The sequence below is a fragment of the Typopeltis vanoorti genome, chromosome 12 (genome assembly GCF_054136105.1).
Source record: "Typopeltis vanoorti isolate ZY-2024b chromosome 12, IOZ_Tvanoo_1.0, whole genome shotgun sequence".
NCBI lineage: Eukaryota > Metazoa > Arthropoda > Arachnida > Uropygi > Thelyphonidae > Typopeltis > Typopeltis vanoorti.
In genome coordinates, this window is record NC_143560.1 from 51,246,180 (window position 1) to 51,273,693 (window position 27,514).

Genomic DNA, 27,514 nt, shown 5'->3' on the forward strand with positions numbered 1-27,514 from the left:
AGCTGGAAAGCTTTATTAAAGGACATATAATTTTTATAGTGGATAGCTTGGTATAGTAAACTTCCTTTAAAATATCATCATGTCTATGGAACTTTGGTTGGGACTTTTAGCAGCTATTATTTTGAGTGGATTTGTTAGTAGGTGTAGTAGCAACAAGTGGCCATATAAGTGTTTCAAACAAATGAGTCACCATCCTTTTGAATCTTTGATATAATATATTGCAAAAGCAATGGAAGAAATTTCTTCCATGAATATATCTTTGAAAAGCTTTATATATATATATATATATATATATATATATATATAAAGAAATTTCTTCCTGTTTTTTTATATATATATATATAGTGCCTACATTTCTCCATATTTTTTTCTGTAAAAAGAATACTACAGTATTTTCCTATTGCAGCTGTTCACTTTAAGTATTTTATATACATAAAAGAACAGGTCTTTTTTGACCACTAATTACATTGTGCATCCTAGAATTTATATGCTTATCATACACTCACCAATATGCAAGCAATCGACCTGGTTGGCTGAGTGGTTAGCATATCCGCTCTCCAGCCAAAAGACTGTGGGTTTGAATCTTGCAATGGATGTTTGTGATTGTCTGTGGAAATACTAGTGGTGGTGGTGGTGGGGGGGTGATAGATGGCATTAATGTAGTTGTAGTTAGTTGTAGTTGGCAGAATGAGTGGTGGAGACAGAGCTGAAGAGTGGTGTCCTCCCTTGATGAGTCTTTAGACTCCCTGGAGGTGTCATGTAATAATAATAATAGTAATAAGGCTATGAACACACTCAAAAGAATTCTGAATATGTTGCAAACTCTTAAGCTCCTGAAACATTATTCAGAGAATGACAAGAATAGTATTTCAGTTCATTGTGTGTGTGTGAGAGAGAGAGAGAGAGAGTGGGGGGGGGGATAGGGAGTGCATACTGTATTTACTTACTTCTTTCACACACTCCAAGTGGTTAAAATTCTTAAATTCAAAATAAAAATAAAAATAATAAACCTTGCATGCAGGTTCATATCTCAGGATATCTCATATGTAACCTAACTACTAAATTAATCTTTTTAAACTCATTTAACCTATTAAGAGATTGAGTCGTCAAATATTTTTGTAACCAAAATAAAAATTTTTAATTTACAAATAACACAAACATCAAATTAACTACTTAACTATTATGCAAGCACCAGTGTATTTTCTTCAAATCACAACCAGAAAAACACTATACCTACACAACTTCTTTACAATCACATAAACCAACAGATATTGTCCTATCTGGACAAAACTCTTCGAAAACCATTGTCTCTTGCCTCCTAGAGAACTTTTATTCCTTCTTGAGTTCACACAGGAGAAAGACTGACACAAAACAAAGATGCTCTCTATATGACAGCAACCTAAGACAAATTCTTAGGTTGCTGTCATGGCCAACCTTCTCTCCTCATAAAGTTGAAGCACCATTTTGCTTTTCCTGTGAAATCAACAATGTTCATTTCTCTTGCAAACATTTTTGCTTCATATTGAATAAGCTTGGTTGACACACATATCCCACTCTGGCGCTGCTCCATAATCCAAGTCTTAAGCCTCTGCTCCAAGTTTGGTCATTTTGCTGGTTTTCCTCTTAAGGCCCTCTTCTTTTTTGGCATCTTGAATAGTTGTTGTTCTTGTTTTCTCCACTGTCTAAACATACACTCAGTGGGAGGAGATCCAAACTGTCTCTCTGAAGCTTTATTTCCATGTTCTTTTGCATAATTGATGACTTTTAATTTGAATTTTGGAGAATATGACAATGATTTTTTATTTTTGGACATTTTTATGGGCTAGTGCTCAAAATATTGTTAATGCATTAACTTACCCCACCAACGAGTTGCAGACTTATGAATGTTTTCAGAGTTCTGATTGGTTTATTCAGAATCAGCCGTTAATGACATTAATCGACTGAGTTAACAAAGGCTAGTGATTGGCAGAAGCCTGTTCGCTAAGGCAAGGTACTGGCAGTTTCGCCATGGCAACTACAGGTCTCTCAACCTTTTACCCCCAGTGAATAAGACGACCCCCAATTTTTGGTCTAAAATTTTAGAAAAAAGTATCATCTTATACACAGAAAAATATGGTAATTAGATGAGCATTGTGTTGCCTAAATTTCAGCCTGTGTACAACAGAATAATAAAAAAAAAATTTGGGTGAGGAAGACTGGAGTACAGAGAAAATAGTTTTAGCACAAAAAGAGGATCCATTCTGGTGAGTTTACCTGGCATTAAATTCAGAGAGAAAAGTAAACAAGAAATTGCCTGTAAAAAGTTTGTGAATGATTTGGGATCCTCTGGAAGAAGAATAATTTGGTAAATGATAAGCCTAGCCTAAAGTAATAGAGCTCCAAGTTAAATGATAGCTTGGATACTTTGCTCCTCTTTCAGGACACTTAGGGTTTAGGCAGACCTTGCAATATGTGTCTAACGGATATTATTGGCAATATTAAGTCAAGATATCAAGGAATTTGTTAAATCCTGTCACTTGTGTAATATCAGAAGTTCTTTTAGAAGGATACCATTTCAGTCAGCAATATCTGAAAAAAATTTGGAGAAAATAACTGATACTGAAAATTCAGAAAATCCCAGTGGTAGGAAAATGTTTAGGGTTATAATTTAATACCATCTACCAAAAGAAAAATACATTATTTTATGTAATAATAGAAATAAGGAAAGGAAGTCTTTAAATTGGAGATGGATTAGTTTCTTAAGAGAAGGCAATTGTGGAATATCTGATGACTTTCATTCAGATACATTACATTTTATTTTTAATTTTTAGATTGGGTGACTTGTGTATTAAGCAATTTTATATAAAAAGAAAAAGATTGGAAAGACAAACACACATACACTTTATGTTAACAGGATGGTGCAACCAACATACAGTAGTTCCTCCTCCCCTTACTTTCCACAGTTTCAGTTACCTGCGATCAACCCTAGTCTGAAAATATTAAATGGAAAATTCCAGAAATAAACAATTCATAAGTTTTAAATTGTTGTATATTCAAGTAACCCTTTAAAATGCTTCCTTTAAGGAAATTATGAAAGTTCTCGACATCATAAGGAAAGAAAGAAGAAAAACAAACAAACAAAACAAAAAACAAAAAGTATGCTGAGTTACTAAGATTCCATTCACATTCAGATAACTTTTATTACAGTATATTGTTATAATTGTTCTATTTTATTATTAGATATTGTTATTAATCTCTTACTGTGCCTAATTTATAAATTAAACTTCTTTATCATTACGTATGTATAGGAAAAAACATAGCATATACAGGGTGTTCGGGATAAATTTGACAGTTTCGTAAGGAAAAAGAAAATCTTCTTTGTATCTATTAAATTTAATGAATTGACAAAAAAACATTACAGGCAGAGTTAATTACAATACTATCAACAAGATTTACTCAAAATAACCACCATTAGCATTGATCACAGCTTCAATTCTGCTTCGGAACCTCGAACAAGCTGATGCTACAGTCTCCCTGGGAAGGGCCGCAAAAACTGTTTTAATTTTATCCATTAACTGGGCTTTTGTATTACTGGAAGTGCGATTGGTGTCTTTTTCAACTGCGCCCCATACAAAATAATCCATGGGGTTAAGGTCTGGGGAGTTTGGAGGCAAAACATTTGGACTGGTGAAGTCGTAGAAATTTTCAGACAACCATTTTTGACTTTTCCCAGAGGTGTGGCAAGGGGCCGAATCCTGCTGCCATACATACGGCCTACCATTGGCTACCCTTGTTATCCAGGGCTTGACTACAGTTAGCAACTCCACGAACAAAGCCCGAATTCCAATGCCAGGGTTCTTCAACACCTGTTCCTGCAGATTTGCGAGGAATTCTGCTGTACGAACGCAATCAGATCGTCTGCTAGGGATCTTTCTTCTTGCTACATCCTCGTAGTCACCATTGCAAGTCTCTAGTTCATGCCTGATTGTTTTTACTGTATTCAGGGAGCATTGGGCAGCAGTCGTAATATCCTTATTTTGATGGCGGGCACGAATCATCATGATACAAGTTATTCTCTTCCATGATTCAGGTGGGTTCCAGCTATCCATCCTTTCTGACATCTTGTATATGAATGAAGAAGGGTCCAAACTTTTAAATGAAGAGAAGTGTGTGTTAATACATGTAACTTACGGAAAAATATAATTAATTATAAATATGTCAAATTTATCCCGAACACCCTGTATATATATATATATATATATATATATATTTTTTTTTTCAGAATTCATTTTTACTCAGTTGGAATATTATGAAACTCAGTATCAGTCATGAAAGCTTTTTCATATATATATATATATATATATAGGGTTCAGTACTATCTGTGGTTTCAGGTATCCCCTCCAGATGAGGGGGACTACTGTACACACTTTTAAACAAGATGAAGCAGTAGACAAGATAGTTTATAGAGCTTTATAATTTTTTACAGTATCCACTTTCCATTTAGCAGGTTGTGGGTTCAAATCCCACTGTTGACATGGATTTTTTGCAATGTCTTCAAATCAGAGATAAATTTCATCATCCAGCATGAGACACTACCTCTAGTGTCTCATGCCTTGTCACTACCTTGCTTATTGGAGGCCTAAAATGACTAAAAAAAAATTCCATGTTTGATCTGTAGAGCAGGATTCTAGATTATCTAACCTTTATTTTACTCATAGTATTAATGCTTATGTACGTATCCCATCCACAAAAGGCCAGGCCTTTTGTGGATGGGATTCACCTAAAAAAATATTAAAAATAGTAGTACAGAAATATAATTAATATTAAAGATAATAGAACAATAAAATTAAAGCTGAAATCTAAAATCTCAGTGCAGAATAGAGATATTAAAAATGCAGAATGACTACATTTCTTGTACAGTTAACCATTCTAGGTGGATAATCATTTGTTAAATGGTGTGCATTGTGCAACTCGGTAAAGAATGGTCTTTAAGGGAGTTAATGAAAAGTATTAATGCCCAAGGACTTAGTGAAAATAAACTGAGAACTGTTTATGGTCATTATCAGTCAGTTGATTCAGACTTTTTTCTGATGAACTTAAAGAAAATTTCAAGCCTCTTAATTTTTTTAAGAAAATATCTCCTGATAATAAACTTTCTTGTAGTTTGCTGGAGAGCCTCCATAGCTCAGTTGGTGTTTGGAAAGACTTGGATGATTCAAATCCCATCCAGGATATGAAGAACCTTTATCAGGGCTTTTCAGGTAAAGGTTGGTTAATCAGTCTCATATGGAGGTATTAGGATTTTTTCATCCTGTAAAACAGGCAAACCAGCCAGAGGAATACATACACAATTTACAAACCTAGCAGACAATGCAGATAGGATTAACCACCCTATCATCAGTACCAAATGGGTTTCTAAGAAACCAAGTTACTTGGCCATGACAAGCAATTGAACTTAACATGAAAAAGGGAAGATGGAAGAGGATACAATTTACTGCTGTCTGTTGCAGCTACTTAGTTTATGAGTGAGTGTCAGTTGTTTATAGTAGAAGGCAAAGGGAAGTGACCTTGTGTGACCTTCTACAGAGAAGGGGGGGAAACATCCTTTTTCTACCACTGTAAAATTGGGGATAGAGTGAACAAGATCCCAAAGCAATCTCCTAGCACTGTCAATTTTATATTCTTTTATAATTAGATGCATAGTAAGCTAATATTTCTGTTATGATGTTTTTTTTTTCACTACTTGATAAAACATAATCCAAAAATAAGCAAGTAGTGCATATTTCAGCACATCACATGATAAAAGTAATAACAATTATTATTAAAACTATTTTACTATAGAATGGCAAGGTTATGCAAAAAACACAAAAACACATTAAAGACAATGGGGATTACTCTGAACAGTTTTATTAAAAAAAGGATATTACATTTTCAAAATTCTATATTCATTTTTTCTTGTAAATGCTTATAAACTTAAATTGATTATATTATTATTATTATTACCCAAGACCTCATGGAGTCAAATACTCATCTGGGAGGTCCTTTTATCACACACACACACACAGCTCATCATACCATGCTTTGAACACATTCAAACTCCCTGCAGACACACTCTCAGGCAAGGCATTCCAATCATTTACAACTCTGCATGAAAAAAACCTGCCTCTCACTCCCCTACTCACACTTTTTTTTATACAGTTTGCAGGGTTGACCTCTGGTTCTCCCCCAATCTCCCACTATTTTCTGTAGAACTTCACCAGCATTGATCCTATAACAACCATTTACCAACTTTTAGGTCTCTATCATATCTCCCCTCTTCCTCCTGTCCACCAGACTCTGCAAATTACATCTCTTCAATCTTTCCTCATACTCGACATTCCAGAGGTCAGAAACTACTTTAGTGTCATTGCTCTTGACTCAGTAGTGACAAAGATATTCATCATCGTCATAATCATAAAATTCCTGATATATACCTGCAGGGTGGGGGGAAGGTGTACAGGATAATTATGATAGTACTACATAAAAAAAGTTCACCATTACTAACTTCTGAAGAACAATTTTCATCCAAAATTAATCTGTTATCTGTTAAGTCCCTGTTTGGGCATAATATTTTTTATTTTACACAGCATACTATGGGATTTTATGGTATGTGGTGTTTGCAGCATGCATGCATCCCAGCAGTTAGATATGTGGCAGGTGAGAGATTGGGGAGTGTATGCAGAAAAATGTAGAAAATGGGAAGAACTTTGTGATTTAGCCTAATGAACCGTGGCAGCATTATATCAGAAATGGGTGAATATCAACCAAGAAAGATTAATAGTTTAATTGAAGATAAAGAAAATGAGTGGAATGTGAATGAAACAATAAAAGTAGGGAGTGTAGTAGGTTTGAAACATTGTGAAGTTTTCGAAGATGGTGTTAATTGGGAGGACGATGTTGAGCCAGAGTAGGTAGCTTGCAGAGAGAGAGAGAGAGAGAGAGAGAGAGAGAGAGATGCACTAAAAGAAGTGGAACGTATCAGGAATGAGTATGGAAGCATGAAAGATGAGATTAGGTGACTGGAAACAAAGGATGCAAAGTGAATCAGAGTAGAAGTAAGAGTTATGGGAATGATAGAAGGGGAGAGAATAGGCAAATCAGTAAAAGAGAGGGACTGAGAGAAAGGTGAGACAGTGCTGGAACCAGGAATGGAGAGATGACAGGTAAGTGGGAGAAGAAAGAAAGTGTTAGAGGGGAGAGAGTGAGGGATATAGGTGAGCAAGGAAGGAAAAAGAGTGGTAAGAGATGTGATGTATGGAGACTCAATGATCTCTAGTGTATAAGATAAAATGCCAGAGGAGTGTTTGTCTAGAGGAATGATAGATAGTGTGACTATAGAAATTAAGCATGGTGAAAGGATGCATGAAACGATTGTGTGGTAGGCACGAATGACTTGATAGACAGTGTAAATCGGATGGAAGAGATCTGAGGTTCATGCTTGAGTTGTACAGAAGACTGAGAGAGAGATGATAGTGAGTGTGTTACACGGGTATAATAATACAGAGCTGTGGAGAAGAGCATAAATAATGAATAGTATAATAGCCAGAATGTATCGAAAGAGCAGCTTGGATTACGTGAATGTTTGGAGGGCATTTGAGGACAGAAAGGAACTGTATGTGAGAGATAGCTTGCATTTGAATGAGGAAGGATATAGACATCTGGAGAGAATGTTGTTCTCTGAACAGATCAGTGTGTCAATGCAAGAAAACTAGAATAATCAGGATGGATGGTAGCAGGGGGTGGCCTAGGAATAGATGCTTGGGAGAAGGGGGTAATACATTGGGTAATGCTGAATCCAGTGGAGTCTGGAGAGAGATAATGATAGGTATAGAAACAGTGACAATACCTTGATTTTTTATACTAATGCCAGGAGTATCTGGAATAAAGGAGAGATGAATTGGTGGCATTGATAGCTTCAGCCTATCCAAAGATTATCAGGATCTCTGAGACATGGTTGACGGAAGATGATACTGACAGGAGAGATAGGAGAGAGTGACTAAAGTGACAGAAATAGAAGCAACATGGTGTAGCATTCTTTGTCAGGACAGGAAGAGCAAATGTGGTGATGGAGTACTGCTTATGATAAGTAATGACTTATGTCCTTTTAGAGTAGAGGATTTGGAGGGCAATGACACTAATAGTTTTGAAAGCATATGGTGTGAGGCAGAATTGGGCAGATAGGATATATAGCACGATGTTGCTATAAGCCAGGGAGCATAGAGGATCAAGAGCAGGAGATGTTTAGGCATTTGAGCTTGGCAAGCGCAAAAAGAATGATTGTCATGGGAGATTTTAACTATAGCAGTACAAATTGGGAAGAGGAAACTGCATGTAATAGTAAGGGAATGGAATTTCTGGAATTCTTTGAGGACAAATGTCTTAGTCAACATGTAGTAGAAGGAACATAAGATATGAGAGTTTTAGATTTGGTCATAGCATCAGAAGATCTGATTATAACTGAGATGGCATCTTTCTGCCATTTGGAGAGAGTGACTTGGAAGATGAATAGACATGCAGGAGTATCAAAGAGAAAGGAATGTGGAATTATAAAGTAGGTGATTATAATAGTCTTAGATATCAACTTGGGACAATTTCATGGCATTAATTGGAAGGAAGAAGAGAACACAATGTAGTGTAAAGTGGATGAAACAATATCAAACAGGAACTGCAGGTAAAAAACAGATTATGGAAGAGATATGAGGAGAGGGGTGGGGAGCAGATGCATGAAGAATATAAGATCCAGGCTAGGAGAATGACTAGTATGGTGAGGAAGGCAAAACTGGAATTTGAAAGAATAGATTGGCCCTGAGATCCAAAGAAAATCCTGAAGAATTAATTTGTTGTGTGGCCAGTAGGAGGAGAAATAATTCTTGAAGAATGACATTGTTGGATAAAAATGGGAATAGAGTGACTGATGCAAAGGACATAGTGGATATGTTCAATTAACACTTTATTGAGGTATTATTTCATCCTGGAGAAGTAGGTTTTAATACTAGAGAGATAGGGCAGGTTTGAGGTTTAGAAGTGCAAGAAGAATGTGTTTCAAATACTTGGATGTTAATAAAGCAATGGTACTGGATGGGATTTCACCACAGGTTTTGAGAGAATGTGCTCAAGAACTGACAGCTTCATTGACCTGGCTTTTCAATATAAGTTTGGCCATGTGGAAGGTGTCCACGGAGTGCAATTAGGGTAAGACAGTGCCATTTCATAAGAGTGGTAGCAGACTGGAAGTGTCAAAATATAGACCAGTTTGTATTTCATCAGTAGTTGAGATTTTGGAAAAATTGGTGAGGGATCATTTACAGCATTGGGCAGATGAGGGTAATGTTATCTCTAAGAGTCAGCATGGATTTGTTAAGGGGTGCCCAAATTTTTACATTTGACAGGCTACCACATGATAAGCTGATCTTTAAGTTACAGCACATGTGTTTAGATGTCAGGTTAGTGAACTGGATTCATGATTGCCTATCTGATAGGTATTAGAGAGTTGTGTATTGGGGAGCAGTATCAACGAGGTAGAAGGTTACAAGTGGGGTCCATCATGGCTCAGTACTGGGACCTGTATTGTTTAATCTTTATATCAGTGACATTGTCAATGGATGCAGAGGGGGGGGGGAGATATTCAGTTGTTTGCAGATAATGTGAAGCTGGGAAGGATTACTGGGGGTTTTACTTGGGATACATTGATGGGATGCTGCATACTCTACTGGAAGAAGTGGGGGAGGCAAGGTATCTGGGGATGATAATTGATAGAAAACTGAAATTTAGAGAACATATTGAAAAGGTGGTGAAGGTAACCCATAGGATTGCTGCAATACTGAGAAGGATGTTGACTTGCAGAGATAAGAGTTGTCATTCCATTATATAAAGCCCTGATCACATCACACTTGGACTGTTGTTCTCAAATTTGGTCTCCAGGATTTGAAGGGGATAAATTAATTGTGGTGTTAGATCTTGAATGGGGACTCTTTCAACAAAAAGTCATTCATTCAAGATTTAACAAGAAACAAAAATTCTGAGCTAGAAATGTTTGCACCATTAGTTAAGTAAGAAAAATATAAAAGAAAACCTGTTACATTTACTTTAGAAAGAAGTAAAGTTGAGGAGAAAATTGTATGTCAAAATAGAATTATATTGTTAAAATTATTGATGTCTAAATTATACTGTATAAGAATGTAAATCTAAGTGCAAACAAAGGTTCGACGGTTGCTAGCTAACTGCCTACGATGACGTCATGGCACAACGGAAGCATTCATGGAAGGTAAGCCGAACTCGCGTTCGGCGAAATGAGCGCTCTTCAAGGAGCAGAAGTGTGATGCAATCGTGTAGGGGCGAATAGGAGAGCACAGTGAGAGCTCCTCCATTACGAAAAGAGGGCGCTAAAAAGGAGAATAAAAAGCGAGTTCACTCAGGTTTGAACCCCCCGTTTTCTGTTTTCCTGTTTTCTCGTGTGGACAAGCAGAGTGCTGACCGATCGACGCCGCCGGAAGTATTCCCCTTCCCGGTTGCTAGCTGAAGGAGTCAGGCATGCTATATGTGAGCTGACGGCAGACACTAACTAGGGCCATCGGTAAAAGTTTACCGATGCAAATCAGCGGAATAAGTTCCTCAAAAAGGACGGCCGAGATGACGATATAGATCCAGTAAACGTATATACGGCAAAATGCAAGGAATGGTGATTTCCGTTGATCAGCGTAACCTCCACGTGGACGCGACTCAGTAAAGCAGAAAGACATCTGAATACAAAGGATGAATGAAAAGAAGTGCGATATCCTCTCAGGACACTGGTAACGTACAGTAAATTCCTTATTCTTGTAATGATTAGTTTTGGGGCAAAAAGAGAAGAACAGATTTCTAATTGAGAAGAAAGAGAACTTTTAAGTGACTTTTGTGCTCAGTAACGTGTTAATCATATTGGACTAGTAGTCTGAAAGCCTGAGAGTATGCAACACTTAGTTGAATGTGAATTGACCTTTGTTAGCAAGTTTTACTTAGAATTCTGAATTACTATTTCATGATAAAAATGTGCCTACTTAATCTAGAGATGTAAAATTAGAGTGTTTAGATAATTGTGTTCCTGATAGCTCAGCTAATGAATTAGAATTCTGATATGACATACCTTGATATGTAAAAGTTTATTGTATGAAATTTTAATAATTAATAAACATGTTTTTCTATGTAAGTCTGAGTTTGTCTGGGCATGAGATTGAAATTACCACTCACTAAAGTTCGAACCTGTGAATAAGGGGGAATTAAAAAAAGTTTAGGCCATGACTGCAATGTTGAAGTTTCTATAAGCACTTAATACTTTAATAAGATTAGAGATTTAATAAGATTGTAAAACTCTGTACAAAAGTTCCTCAAAAAGGACGGCCGAGATTTGTTGATCATCGTTAGGAAAAAATAATGTTCTTTTTTCAAATAATCCTAATGATGATCAACAAAGCCACTCAATTTGCTGGGATAGATCAGAAAATATCTTTCGCTGTGATGATGAGTTTGAGAGAAAAATTGTAGAATCAAGGGAAATCCTGCTGAACCCTGTCCACTTAAACAACAATTTGAGTTATAACATCCCAGATAGCCATGCTGCAGTTATTCAATATTGGCGTTCATGTGAGCCTGCACGCACACTTGCAATAAACAATGGCACGCCTGTTAGAACAACTTGAAAAAATACGTTTTTTATGTATCAATTATGTGTGGAATTTTTACCTGTAATTTCCAGTTTGTTTAGATACTTCAATGTTTATTACTATTCTTTTCCTTTATGAATACCTGAGGAAGGCTGTTATAAGCCGAAACTAGTCATATTATTCTTATTAAAATCTTTATAAGTTATCTCGGTTTTTAGTCCTTAAATCTATGTTTTTAAAATGTATCACAACAACCGAGTAAAAGACGATTATCACATATATATATATATATATATATATACACATGCACACACACACATGCTGATGATTTCACAATCCCACATCCGAAACTAGTCGTATTATTCTTATTAAAATCTTTATAAGTTATCTCGGTTTTTAGTCATTAAATCTATGTTTTTAAAATGTATCACAACAACCGAGTAAAAGACGATTATCACATATATATATATATATACACACGCTGATGATTTTGCAGTCCCACACTAGCCTACCTTTCATACGGGAAACAACCTTGAAGAACATCCTGGAGATGCATTTCAAGCAGTGGTACCTGAAACCAAATCCAACAAAAACTGTCCACAGCATTCCACCTGAACAATGTAGAGGCAAATCTACGCCTCAACCTCTCTTTCTGTGGCAAAATGGTAGAATATGAGTCACCCAAAATACCTTGGGGTGAGCATGGACAGAAGCCTAACATATAAAAGGCACATCACCAACCCGCCCAACAAAATTAAAATGAGAAATAATATCATCTCACGGTTTGCTGGAACAACTTGGAGTTGTGGTGCTGATGTCTTAAGGTTGTCTGTACTAGCCCTTGGATTCTCTGCAGCAGAACACTGTGCCCCTGTCTGGGAAAGAAGTATGCACACTAACATTATAGACACCCAGCTAAACTCTACCATGCGCACAATTAGTGGGACACTGAGAAGCATCTCTCTCCCCTGGCCCGTGTCCTATCTAACATTGCTCCACCAAATATACAAAGAAGACAAGCCTCAATTAAAATATTTAATAAAGTAATGAGCCACCTGCTCCTACTCCTGCCCCTGTACCAGATTCTCATAAATCCACCGTCTTCGCCTGAAATCAAGAAACTCTTTCTGGTCCACAGACGAACTCTCTTCAGCAGCCTTACCATCAAAACCTGACATGTGGAGAGAACACTGGTCCAACAGTCTTCCAACAAATGGTTTCCTAATTAAAGATTCTGTGCTCCACAGCCTGGTTTTGCCCTTCCTAGGAAGATTTGGTCATCTATCAACAGGATCAGAACTAACCAGGGCAGAAGTGGCTATCTACTGCATAAATGGAGACTGTCAGACCACCCTTATTGTGACTGTTCCCCTGTGGTCCAGATCATCACCAAGTGAATGACTGCCCAAGGTGCCAATTTCTTGGTGATGGCCTCCAGGACATCCACAAGATGACAGATGAGGCCCTGGATAGGCTTTCTGGTCTGGACATTGACCTGTAGCTGCTTTTGCCATAAGGATAAATAAATATGTCATTGATATACAAATTAAAGAGTAGTGGCCCTAGTACTGAACCCTGAGGTACTTGTCACCATCATTCTCCTAGATTCCATTCCACCATATATACTCTCTGGTGTCTGTCCATCAGCCACCCTCCTATCCATGCTACTAGCCTCATATCCATTCCCATTTGCTCCAGTTTTTGTAATAGTTTACCATGTTGTATTTTGTCAAATGCCTTGGCAAAGTCAAGCAGTTATCCAATTCTGCTGTCACTTTATTATAAAATATGAATAAATTACTAAGACAGGACCTACTCTTTACAAAGCCATGCTGCCCACTATAGAATTTCACATCCCTATTCACCCATAGTATTTTACCTTTCACCAACTTTTCCAATACTTTAACAACCACTTCTGATATATTAATTGGTCTGTAGTTTGCTACCGCTATCTTGGAGCCACCTTTATGCAATGGTACTATCTTTTCCTCTTTCCACTCCCTTGGAACCCTGCCAGAGCTGAGACTTAGATTGAACAATTTCATCAGAGGCAATGTCAGTTCTCTTGCACATTCATGTAGGTATATGATATGCCATCCAGTCCCAGTGCTGTGTTCACATTCATATTTTTTAATATGCTGAACACCTCCCATTCATCTACCTCATTGTTGATATGCATCTCTGTAACATCAGCAACTGTAAAATCACCTGGATGATACACCTTTGCAAAATGATGACTCTACAACTGAACTATTTCTTTTGGTTCTATCACCTTCCTACCATGAACATTTTTTAAAATTATTCTGCCATGTTCATTTTCCCTCTTACTTACTACATGACAAAAACTCTTTTGGATTTACTTTAGCCTGTTTTTCTAATTCTCTCTGTCTGGTTTTGGAAAACAGCTACCTCTCTTTTCAGATAAGAGTGCTCACAGTTTTTCTTTCTGCTAGTCTTATTATTTTATATAAATGACTTTCTCTCACTGACCTCAAACACCATATATTCTTCAGTGGTGGGTGGAGAGAAGGACAACCTAGTTATTTTAAGTGTTACTAAAACACTATCTTGTCTTCTTGCTTACAAGAAAGATCTCACTTCATCTCCCTGATAACATCCAGTTCTCCAGTCATTATTTCTTAGGTGTCCATTTGCTAACTCTAGAAATCCCAGATTTGTCTAACCTTATAATGATTATAAGGTTAGACAAATGCTTATAATCTTATACAGCTGATAAGAATGTGTTTCTTATCAGCTGTATTCTGTTTAGTGGAACAGAATACTGTTCCACTGAACAAGTATTCTTTCTTCCTCCACTTTTTGCTAAGCGTACAATAACATAAGCAGCAGATGCCTAGCATTCATTTGTAGTAAAACTGCAAATCCACAGAATCTGGTTCTCATTTTCCTTTTTCATTTTATGTATTTGTTCTCTGGAACAACCTTCGTCATCAAGTGTTTCCCAAAGATTATGAATTTCAGTTGTGATATGTGGCTATTCAAAAAAAATAATATTAATAGACTTCTTATTTTTTAGTCTTTGTTCAGCATGGCACAAATGTGTTATATGTTCCAGAACTTAGTTGTATATATGACTGAAAAAAAAAAAAAAAAAAGAGAGAGAAAGAAAAAAAGTGTGACGATCATAAATTAAGGATTCAGCATGCAAGGATTGTAATAGGTATGGAAAACTTGTAATTAAATACAGAGACAGTTATAATCATTTATATTAATCGAAGAAGTTTAGATCAATGTCCTCTATATATAAACTCATCTGGAAATAGCCAAACAGATTCAAAATATGGGGAGGGGAGAAGAGACAGGTTATAGCCTTTCAATATTAATCCTTTGAAAGTACAGTAATCCCTCGAGGGCAACCCTGATTAGTTTGTTTTCAATTAGTGCATCATTTTTTTTTCGATACCTAAATTCGATTAGTGCGCCTATATACATCTTAAAAATAAATGTTACAGATTTTAAAAATTTTCTATCTATACATTTTTATGGCTAACTATTTTAAAAAATCACTCACCAGAATGAAATAATTTATTTACCGATTTAAAACATTTTACGAAGTTATTTTAATGGCATACTACACTACTTCTATGTACACTATGTTCCAAATTTTTACCGCCAAAATTTATGTCATCTGCTATAGTATGCCCACAGATTCGAGAGCCTTCAACACTTCTGCGCATGTTACAAAAAGTAGAATCCATTCCGATAATAGGGTAATCAATCCATCTTCTGGGATGAGTTGTTTATTATTACACATCGGAACATTAACTTCCCTTTTATGATCATTGTAGTTTTTAAAGTGGTAACTATTTTGCTTGTATAACAGTTGGGAAATTTTTATCTATAAAGCAAGTGATTTCGCGTGTTAGTGACCAATTCGTATTTCCTTCATTTCTTTCTCCCCTTCAATGATAACGTCCAAGAGTTAATTAAATTTCATTCTGAAGAATTGAGTGATGATTCCGACCTGTTAAATTTAGATGCACAGTGGGAAGATCCCGAAGAATATGAAGAAAATTTAACCCTGATAGTCAGCTAAAAGAGATTTCGCAGAACAGTTTGAAAATATTTTTCGTACATTCAAAGTTTTTAAGCAGCAATGCTTAGAGGCTGACCCTGATGAAGAGAGAAGCAGTAAAATTTGCAGAAGAGTAGAAGAAGCAATAGGGCCATACTATCGGTTTTATGAAAAAAAGAAACAAAATGCCCGCCAAACTACGTTAGCTCAATTCATTGTTAAGAAGTAGAATAATAAAATTTATACTCTGAATATGTTTTATTGTTTTTCAGCTTCTCATGGTTTTCCTTTAACTAGGCCCTGAGACATACCTTAATTCTTTTATAAAAAAAATGAAGGTTCAAAAAAGTAATTTGAGGAACGAATTATACTTTTTCCCATAGGTTATTATATTCGATTAGTGCATTTTCGATTAATTGCACCTGTTTTAAAGAACTCATTAGGCGCACTAATCGAGAGATTGCTGTACAACTTTCTGCTATTCACCTAGACATTTGGAAAATCCTTGCACACATTACTGATAACTAGGTCATTCACATTTCAACAAGACAAAAGAAGACTAGAAGATAATAAACATTCATACAATAAATGCATACAGTACAATACAAAGAATATTATAACTGCATGATACTCAATTTTATCTATTCACATAGATGGTAACACTATCAGCTAGATTTTTTTTTGTACATCTGTCATAAGCATCCATGTGAAATTGCAAGTCATTCTATCAAGTACTTTGTTTTATACAGCTGCCTGAAGCAAAAGTGTTGTCTGTATCCCTTGAAATGGATAAAATTGAGTATCATGCAGTTATAAAATTCTTTGTAAAAGAAGGTTTAAACCCAAAATATATTCATTTGAAGTTCATAAAAGTATATAATGGGCTGCTGAGTTTAAACGTAGCCGTACCAACCTTGAAGATGATCCAAGTGAAGGACATCCAAAAAAGTGTAACAACACCGGAAATTGTTGATCAATTGCAAGATATGGTATTGGATGACAGCGAGTCAAAGAGCATGAAATTGCTGAGACTATAGGCATTTCAAAAGAACGTGTAGAATATATTTTGCATGAAGAATTGCATTATGAAAAAGCTTTGCACAAGATGGGTGCAGCACTTCCTCACAGCAGATCAAAAACGCACTTGCATGAAAATCTCTGAACAGTGCTTGGAGCATTTTAACAAGAATAAAACTGATTTTGTGTGTCGATTTATTACTATGGATGAGACTTGGATTCACCATTACACATCAGAATCCTAACAGCGGTCAAAACAGTGAACAGAAACCGGTTGTTCAGCACCAAAGAAGACAAATTCCTTCCATCAGCAGGAAAGGTCATGGCATCGGTGTTTTGGGATACTAAAGGCATTTTGTTTATTAATTATCTTGAAAAGGGTAAAACAATAACCGGGGAATATTATTCGGATCTTTTAACCAGACTAGATGAAAAAATTCATGAGAAAAGACCTGGTTTGCAGAAGAAAAAAAAATCTTCTTCAGGACAATGCACCTGCCCACAAAGGTGTTTTGGCAATGGGAAAATTAAGGGATCTTCACTATGAATTGTTGGAACATCCATCCTATTCCCCAGATATGACTCCCTCTGACTTCTGTCTCTTTCCAAAACTAAAATTCTTCCTTGCTGGTCAGCGTTTTTCTTCTAATCAAGAGGTGATTGCAGCTGTAGAGGGGAGTATTTTGCAGATCTTACTGAGAACCACTGCAGGGATGGGATAATAGCACTGGAGCATTCCTGGAATAAATGTATTAAGCTTAAGGAAAAATATTATGTTGAAAAATAAAAATAATTTTGAAATTATAAATTTATTTTTTCATTGTTAGGCCAAGAACTTTTCAGACCACCCTAATAGAACTTGCAAACATAATTAAAGAATGCTCAACACCCAAAATGCATTCTGAGCTGGGAAGAAAGTCTAGCTGTCAAATTCTAAAATAAATTTATTAAGAAACAAAATAACACAGTTATTTGCATTATACTTATCCCCAAGAATTTAGTTATTTTGTTTACAGAATAATTTCTTCCTGCAGAAAAAAAAGCATAGGTAGAAAGAAAGCATGGGACAAAGCGATCACTGCATTTCATGTATACTAATGCAGGAGTATTAGCAACAAGAAGGAAGAATTTTTGGCCTTGATTGGCTCTTCCTGGCCACAGGTTATTGGCATTAGTGAAACATGGGTGACGGAAGATGATATAGTTAGTGGGATAGAGTGTGCAGGTTATAGTGTGTTTAGGAGGGACAGAGAGAATAAAATGGGGGGAGGGGTGTTATTGATGATAGCTGATGAACTGCAGCCAAGGAGAATTAAAGTTGTATCACAGGATAGTGAAAAGAGCTCATTTGAGGTTATTTGGTGTGAGATTGAGACTGGCAGAATAAAATATACAGTTGGGTGCTGCTATAGACCAGGTGATGGAATAGATGGTATACCTGTAACCCCTTATTGGCGTGTCCCCAGGTGGTGGATCAGGGAATGCTCGTCATAGTTTACTACGAAGGTAGGAGAGAGATAAAATACCTCCCATGGACCAACAGGATAGCACTTTTCTCAATGGCCATGGCCACGGACAGTCCGTGTCTGCTCAGGACACGGACTGTCCTGAGCAGAAATCCAACAGGTATTTGCCATTATTATTAGCTTTGCTCTTTTCAAATTTTCCCAAAATATTTTTGTATGTCTGACAATCATTTCCTACGCTTCTATTTAGATCCCCAACAAGGACCAACTTTTCCTTTTTGATTGTGTCAGCTGCTTTTCTAAAGAATCAAAAAATTCCTCCACTTCTACCTTAGTAGAATCTTCTGTGGGACCATAGTCACCAAGGGTGCTGCTATAGACCAGGTGATGGAATAGATGGTGGAGATAGTATGCATAAACAAATTGATGAAATGAGTGGAAGTAGGGTAATTATTATGGGGGATTTCAACTATGGTAACACTGATTGGAAGGAGGAGAGGACACATGTGAGGAAGGAAATGGTTTTTATTCAATTATTAAGGGATAACAATCTGAGACAGCATGTAATTGAAAATACTAGGGGTGTGAGAGTGCTTGACCTGGTAATAGCATCTGAGAATTTGAACTGTAATGAATATGACCATATTGCCACCTATTGGTGAGAGTGATCATAAGGTCTTGACCTGGGAGGTGGCTAAAGGTGTGGAATTTTCGATTAAGACAGGGTGTACGTGGAATTACCGTGCTGGCAAGTATGACATGCTTAGGAGATTGCTTGGATCAGTGCCATGGCATGTACAACTGCAAGGGCTGGATGTCGATAGAGCATGGGACGTGGTCAAGGAACATTTGCAGGAGGTTATGGCTGATTGTATACCTAGGATCTGAATAGTAAAACAAGTAGAGGTTAAATGGATGAATAACACCATTAAGCCTGAGCTGCAAAAAAAGAAACAACTGTGGAGGGAATTTAAAGAAAGAGGTGACCTGCATGTCACCTCTTTCTTTAAAGAGGTGACCTGCAGGCACACAAACGGTATAAAGAACAGGCCAGAAGGGTAATAAGTGTGGTGAAAAAAGCAAAAGCGGTTTATGAAAGGAAACTAGCTATGCAAGCTAAAGAGAATCCCAAACAGTTCTTTCAATATGCTGCAAGCAAGAAAAAACTGTACATGGAAAAATGATTTTAAGGAATGACGATGGTAAGGAGGTCACTGAATCAGTCGATTTTGAAAGTTTATATTTCACTTGGTCAGACTGTAATAAATTTAGTTTAATCCTTTATCCAAGTGTGTGTAAACAAAGTTTGCACCTGAAAATATCTTGACCTTTATTGAGGTCTCTTCAGTGGGAGCCAGGCCCAAGTGGAGATACCAAGGCAGAAGCATTAGCAAGGTGCAAGTGGGAGCCAGGCCTCCTGGCCTGGCTCCCACTGAAGTGACCTCAATAAAGGTCGAAACTAGTGTGGGTAGTGGCCCTTCCCTTAATGCATAATATTATACATATCCGCAAGGAGATGTGTTTTGCATTATGGGAGATACTGAGATAGGAGTGTGGTAGCTTGCTCCACCTTTGCAAGGAGTCGCCCAGTGTTGTACCACTCTACCCCAGTCCTGAAGATACTTTCATGTGCAAACTTTGTTTGCACACACTTGGATAAAGGATTAAACTAAATTTATTAGTTTAATCCTTTATCTGACTAAGTGAAAAATAAACTTTCACTTAGTTTATCTGACTAAGTGAAAAATAAACTTTCAACATCTTTCTCTAAATCCAGACTAATTTAATAAAAAGGTGGCACACTGTTTGGCAGCTCCTATAGGAGGAGATGACCTTGCTAATGCTTCTGCCTTGGTATCTCCACTTGGGCCTGGCTCCCACTGAAGAGACCTCAATAAAGGTCGAAACTAGTCTGGGTAGTGGCCCTTCCCTTAATGCATAACATTATACATATCTGCAAGGAGATGTGTTTTGCATTATGGGAGATACTGAGATAGGAGTGTTGGTAGCTTGCTCCACCTTTGCAAGGAGTCGCCCGGTGTTGTACCACTTTACCCCAGTCCTGAAGATATGCTCAGGTGCAAACTTTGTTTGCACACACTTGGATAAAGGATTAAACTAAATTTATTATGAATCAGTTGATATAGTGGAGTTACTGAGCGAGCACTTTGCAAAAGTATATCATCCAGGTGGTGATATTGAAAAAATGAAGGAACCATTAGTTTTTATGGGAATTGTGATGAATGAAGTGGAGGTGAATAGTCTATTACAGAACTTTAATGTGAATACCTCTGTGGGATTGGATGGTATACCCGCACGGGTCTTGCATGAAGCAGCTAAAGAATTATCAGCGCCCTTGACCATGTTGTTTAATCTGAGTCTCGTGTCTGGTTTAGTCCCAAAGGTGTGGAAAGAGGGGAAAATAGTTCCACTGCATAAAGGAGGATCCAAGACTACGGTTGCAAATTACTGACTGATCAGCATATCAGGAGTCGTTGTCAAGGTCTTGGAGAAAGTAGTCAAAGGAAATACAGGAATGGATTGATGAAAATGAGATACTGTATGGGGGACAGCATGGCTTTATGAAGGGTAGATCATGCCTCAGTAACTTGCTCAAGTTTTATAACACAGTGACGGCTGAACTGGATAAGGGTAATGGGTTTACAGTGATACTGCTGGACCTGGCAAAGGCATTTGACAGGATACCACATGGAATTCTAATCCGTAAACTACAACATATGGGAATGGATATAGGATTGGTGAGATGGATAGGTGGGTGGTTGAGGGAGAGATATCAAAGAGTAGTTTATTCAGGAGTTGAGTCCAAAAGATGGCTTGTGACTAGTGGTATGCCGCTAGTCACAGGCCGTCTTTTGGACTGTGACTGTGACTAGTGGTATGCCGCTAGTCACAGAGTCCAAAAGACGGCCTGTGACTAGTGGTATGCTGCAGGGTTCTGTTCTTGGACCACTGCTGTTTAATTTGTTCATTAACGATATAGGGAAGGATCTAAGAGGAACAGTTCATTTGTTCGCTGATGATGCAAAGTTGGGTAGGGTTATAGTGAATGCAGAAGATGTCAAAATCTTGCAGGATGACTTGGATAGATTGGAGTTCTGGGCTAAGGAGAATGGATGTCAATCTAATGTGACAAAATGTAAGGTTATGCATTTTGGGGTGAAGAAATTAGCAGCAGTATACCACATTGGTGGAATTGTACTCCGGGAGATTGATGAGGCCAGAGACTTGGGAGTGTTGGTGGATAGGGAGATGAAGTTTAGGGGGCACATTGCAAAAGTAGCTAAATCAGCTCATCAACTCACTTGGTTGTTGAAAAATACCTTGACAAGCAGAGACAAGCAAGTTATTGTACCTCTGTACCGAGCCTTAATAAGACCTCATCTCGACTACTTTGCCCAGATTTGGTCACCTGGGTTCCTTCTTGATGGGGAGGAGGTGGAGAGGATCCAGAAGCAAGTGACCAAGATGATAGCAGGTCTATGGAATGAACCATATGAGAACAGGTTGAAGATTTGTGGGTTGCAAAAATTAGTTGATAGGCGGAAAAGGGGAGATATGATTGAGACATTCAAATTGCTAAAGGGTTTCTATAGGATTAACTCAGAGGATATTTTTGAGATCAGGACTGGTGGTGGGAGAACTAGGGGACACCTATGGAAGCTGGGCAAGAGTGTGGTTAGCAGGGGTGTTAGAGCTGGGTTCTTTACTTTTAGATTGGTAAATGAGTGGAATAAGCTGCCAGAGTCTGTTGTGGGTGCTAGGACAGTGAGTGAGTTCAAGGCAAGGTATGATAGATACTGTGAGAATGTTGTATAGTTGTGTGGACATGATGTTTAGGGCCTCCCTCGATGAGTCTAAGGACTCCCTGGAGTCGCCCGTAATAATAATAATAATAGGTAGCTATGGGTTTTCACTAAGTACTAGCATAGTTAGCTGAGTGGATAGGATATCTACTTCCCAACCACCTGTGAGTTTGAATCACACTCTGGACATAGAGACATAGAAGTTTGCAAATGTTAGATCATAGATTCATCCACTGGTGTGATACCACCGCCCTATTGTAGGCCTAACATAGCATAAGAAGTTTCATGTTTGTTATCTATACATGGGTTTCTGGGTTATCTAATTCTTTAATTCCTAATTCATCCATGATACTAATGTATGATAGGTTTACAATCTTTTGTGGATGAGATTAAAAAAAAAAACAGCATTACACTTGTTTCAAGTAGTAACCAAGAAAACAAAAGACATAAGGTTAAATGTTTTGTTGAGCTGGTAGCCACAGATTTACTGTAATAACACCAACAATAATTTCAGAACCGTAGGCTCACCAGAAGATAAGTAATTGCAATACCTTCTGTGAAGTGGTTACAATTATTTGTGATGTAATGACCAAAGCATTGAGTTCGGCATTAGCTAATTAAAGCTATCTAAAATGTCCCATTAATTCATTTATCATGGAAACAAGCTATGGGCTGCTAAAAAAAAAAATAATAATAATAATAAAAAGATTTTTGAATGTAGTTTAAAAAAACAAAAAGCAAATACATTTTCTGTGTTCTCTTTTATTTAAGAAATAAATTTAATTTACTCATCTGTCATTTAGTCGCTCATCTGTCCACCAGATGAGCGACTTACTGTATTTTGATATATGCTTTTTCTAGTATCTAGTATTAATAGAGATATTGTTTTGATAGTTAATGTATAATCTGTTACAGTTACGCAAGATGTAAGCATCTTGCATAACTGTAATATTATTGCTTTCAGGTGCTTTTGAGGAAATGGCTACTGGATTTCAGTTCCCAAAAGAGCTACAGAATTTTGGGTTGGTTATCACTTATTCAAGTTTGTCTTACTGTTTTCATACAAGGCTATAGGTTCATGCAACATCACAGGGAATGGACAAGAAGTATACTTTCTGAAGCAAGGTAAAATTAATATTTACTTTATTTATAATGTATTTTGTAAATTAAATTATATTCACAACCTCATCCATTAATTTCATATAAGTATACACATACACAAGCATTTATGTTTTTGTTATATTTGTTTTCTACCTAAGAATTTGCAGGAATTATATAGAGGAATTTTTCTGTTGAGTATCCCAGGAAAGATATACAAACAATTAAGAAAAAAAAATTTTTTTTTGAATAAGAAGCTGAGGTCAACAGTCATCTCTCATGTACTCATATGGAAACCACTGTAATAGTCTGTTATGAATTGCATTTGGACTTTGGTCCTGCCTTTTCAGTTTTTTGTTTCAGTGTTTGTGATAGTTTGTAAAATATATCTGCTTTATCTCATCTTGTTAAATTTGTGATCCTTGTAAACTTCATAAGAGAATTCAATTGATCACAATTTAACAAGCAGAAACCTTAATGAGAAAATAGTACTTGCATCTAGGTATAAATGAAATAAATATATTGAAAAGAATAATTGTTCACTCTCATAAGAACATTGATTGCATAATATTAGAAAAATAAGATAATTATATTTATTTACAGTATTTAGTTATAAAAGTTTTGCATGTAAACGCCTTGCTTATTATACACTTGAAACTAGAGATTGTAAGTTATGCTAATTCTTGGAAAAATTGGGTGAGCTGATAGAGTTTGATAAAGCTGACTCATAGGATTAACTAGAACCAAAGTAAAGCCCAAGGTCACCATCCCCGATTTAGATACTGCCGTGGGTCAGTTGTGTGCACACGGCCCACCAAAGGCAAAAGTTTCAGCAGGGAGACACTGCCCTAACAGGTTACGAGAAACGTATCATGATATCGCAGGGGAAGAAAATTAATTGCAGAAGGTGCCAGTAGGGTCATAATATAAGGTTAGAAACCCCCCACACACACACGAGGCCTTTTGCCAGTTTTTGTTTGGAGGTTACCTTAATGAGTTTCCTGAGTGACGGTCAGGAGCCCCCCTCCGTCCGCCACAACATGGAATATTAGTAAGTGGGATTTTAGGTCCCATTTTCCTACCATCGAGAACAAAGGCCACCACATGGTCAGGAAGAAAGGTATTTAATGTATACTAAGCTAACCCTGGTCTAAAGGAAGGAGATCATCAATAGAAATTGTGGATATCCTCATAGCAAATCTGATGACTGCAGAACAGCAGATAGATCGTGTTTCCTTAGAAGAAGCCTGATATGGTGTAACCGAGGTGGCCCTCATTATCTGACGTACCTCAAATATGTCCCACCACAGAAGGAATATTTCCTCAGGAATCGCAGACAAGTAATGTCTAGTAGAAGAGCTCCATCAAATGGTATTGTGAAAGATTTTATGTTAATTCTGTTAAATTTAATATGGTTGTAATTGTAATTCGTATTACTTAGCAATTGAAGGACTTGAATGAGAGTTGAACTAGGACTTTAGCTCACTTAATAGTATAGAAAAAGAGGGAACTAGTTTATCAGTGCTGAACGAGCGATAGGGTGTATTGATACTAGTATATGTAATTTACTCTTAACTGAGAAAGGTCAAAAGAACTGAATGTGGCGTTCATTGTAGCAACGGAATTGCTAAGCCCACACAACTCTTGTAAATCAATGTGTGTAATCCAATTGTGTCTAATTGAATTATTGTGTCATATTATTGTGTTTAAGAGGGTGAAAGATTTAAGCCAACTTAATTATTGATGGGAAAGCCTCTTTATCGTGTGTGTGTGTAGAGTCCTTTGTGGAGGCATAACAGTTTTTCCCACGTGCTAGTGTGAAATTTTCATATTTTGTATTTTGCTTATCTTATTAACATTGTATCATCTTAGTATTGAATTGTAGTTTTTAGAATTTAATTTACTGTATTGTTTTTATGAGTTTAATAAACTTTTGCTTATGAAATATGAAGTTGCCTGTAATTGCCATTCAATGCACCGCTTGTAATAACGTACGAACCTAGGTGCGGGGGGGGGGGGGGAGAAAAAGTTAAGTTTTTAAATTTCTTTATAAACTAAATGTCCTAAATGGTGTAGCTTTAAAAAATAAATGTTTTAGGATACTAAGAGGAGCAAGAGCTTAGATTTTTAGTATGGAAGTGATGATACACGGAGAAAAGGGATAAGATATATAAAGGAAAGGAAAGCATAAGGAAATATATATTTAAACAAGAATGGGACACAACAATCTGATGTCGACTGCACCATTGTTAATCGTTTATTTTAATTCACACTTGTAGTTTAACAAATTTATTTGTTTTACAACTCTGCCAGTTAAACTACTTATTGAGTGCAAGTCTGTAAGAAATATAAACAAAGATAAAGCAGATATTATTCTTCACTAACTCTCGCTTATCTTTATATCATTCGTGGCTTAAACATATAATCTAACATATCATAATTACTTTCCCCTTATTAATCAGAAACATGCAGGTTCGTATTTTTGTCAAATCAGTATATTGCCAGACCAGTCTCAGTGTATCGTTCACAAATCAATTTATTTAAGCCTAGAAATATATATATATATATGTTACTGTGAAAGACCGATATCTGGCAAATGTCGATATTCTCCGGTGAATGTCAGCATTCACATAGTCGCTTGGTGTATGTATGAAATATTTGCTAAATATCATTATTTCTCACTTACACCGGCAAATGTTGACATTCAGCATGCACTGATGGTGAATGTTGAATAAAAATATTTTTATTACATTAAGACAAAATGCAACTTTTTAGTATATGATATATGTCAAAATAGGAGAAATAATATTATGATATATGTCAAAATAGGAGAAAGATTAAGTAACAGCACATATAAATAAACTGTTGAACCTAAAACAAACAGTACATTCTAAATCAGAAAATAAAATAATACCAATAATAAACTTACTTTCGCCAGGGAACCAGGGCGAACAGCGAAAAGTCAGCTACTGGAACAAATCTGAAAACAAACCCCAACTCAACATCACCAGAGTTAAAGATCGGTACTATCAATGTAAGAAGCCTGAATGGCAAAGAAATGGAGCTAGCTGAGGAATTAGATAAGTACCAGATTGACATAATAGGGGTGACTGAAACAAAAAAGACCAAAACTGGGGCGATCTTTTTGAGCAATAAATGCAAAATGTTTTATTCAGGCAATGACAATCAAGGAAAAGAAGGAGTAGCCATAGTATTCAACACAAAATACGAGGCTAATCTTCTTGAATGGCAGTCAGTCTCAAGTAGAGTAATGTGGGCAAATATGAGAATGGGGAACTGGACAATGAGACTTATTTGTGCCCATGGTCCCACAGAAGGATCTACTAAGGTAGAAGTGGAGGAATTTTTTGAGGCTTTAGAAAAAGCAACTGACACATTGAAAAAGGAAAAGTTGGTCCTTGTTGGGGATCTAAATAGCAGAGTAGAAAATTGTTGTGAGACATACAAAAATATTTTGGGAATATTTGGAGAAAAGAGCAAAGCTAATAATAATGGCAAATATTTGTTAGATTTCTGGTCAGGACATGGACTGGTTATTACTAACACCATGTTCCAACATAAAAATGTGCACAAATTCACATGGAGAGAAGAGGCTAGGAATATGAAAATTCTCATTGACTATGTTATTGTTGATAGTGATGTTTTCTCCCTGGTGCAGGACACCAGAGTATACAGAGGATTTGAAATTGGAAGTGATCACTATTTAGTCTTGAGCAGGATAAAATTGAATTTCATATCGAAAAGAATAACATATAAGAAAGTTTTAAAGTGAATAAAAGTTGAGCAGCTCTCAGATGTGAACTGTAGACTAAAATACAGAAAGATTATTGAAAAAAAAAAGAAAGAGTTTGAGAACAGGAATCAAACCTTGGAGATTCAGTGGCAAACTCTGAAGAAAACATTGATTGATTCTGCCAGAGAGGCATGTGGTGAGGTTGTCTGCAAGGAGATAAAAAAATCAGAACTCCCTGGTGGACACAGGAAGTTAAAGAGGCAGTGAAGGAAAAGAAGAAAGCATATCAAAAGTTCCTGTCAAATAAGTCAGCTTGTGCTCTTAGAGAATATAGAGACAAATGCAAGAATGCTAAACACTGTGTAAAACTAGCTAAACAAAAGTCATGGGAAGACTTTGGCAAGAATATAGAAAATAAATATCAAGAAGGTGGCACAATATTCTGGAGGTTGTTGAAGAAGCTTAGGAATGGAGGAAAGAGTGCTGTAAAAGGAGTTAGAGATGATAAAGGTGACATGAAAATGGGAAAAAAAGATATCCTTGAAGTATGGAGTAATTAATTTGAAAAACTGCTAAATGAAACAAGCAGTGATGACAGCACAGTTTCAAAAAACACTGACCAGGCATGCAGTCAGGAATACATATCCATACTGGAAGTAGAA

At 36.6% G+C, this 27,514-nt stretch overlaps 1 protein-coding gene across 5 annotated transcripts in view; it reads left to right on the forward strand.

Annotated features, from left to right (window-relative positions):
- LOC150100785 (peroxisome assembly protein 10-B-like) overlaps positions 1–27,514 on the forward strand; it is a 160,684-nt gene that overhangs the window by 75,762 nt on the left and 57,408 nt on the right. For all 5 annotated transcript variants that reach the window (XM_090401706.1, XM_090401705.1, XM_090401702.1 and 2 more), the window contains exon 6: positions 22,965–23,125. In XM_090401706.1, coding sequence (XP_090257832.1) covers positions 22,965–23,125 — 161 coding nt within the window. The remainder of the gene's footprint in view (positions 1–22,964; positions 23,126–27,514) is intronic.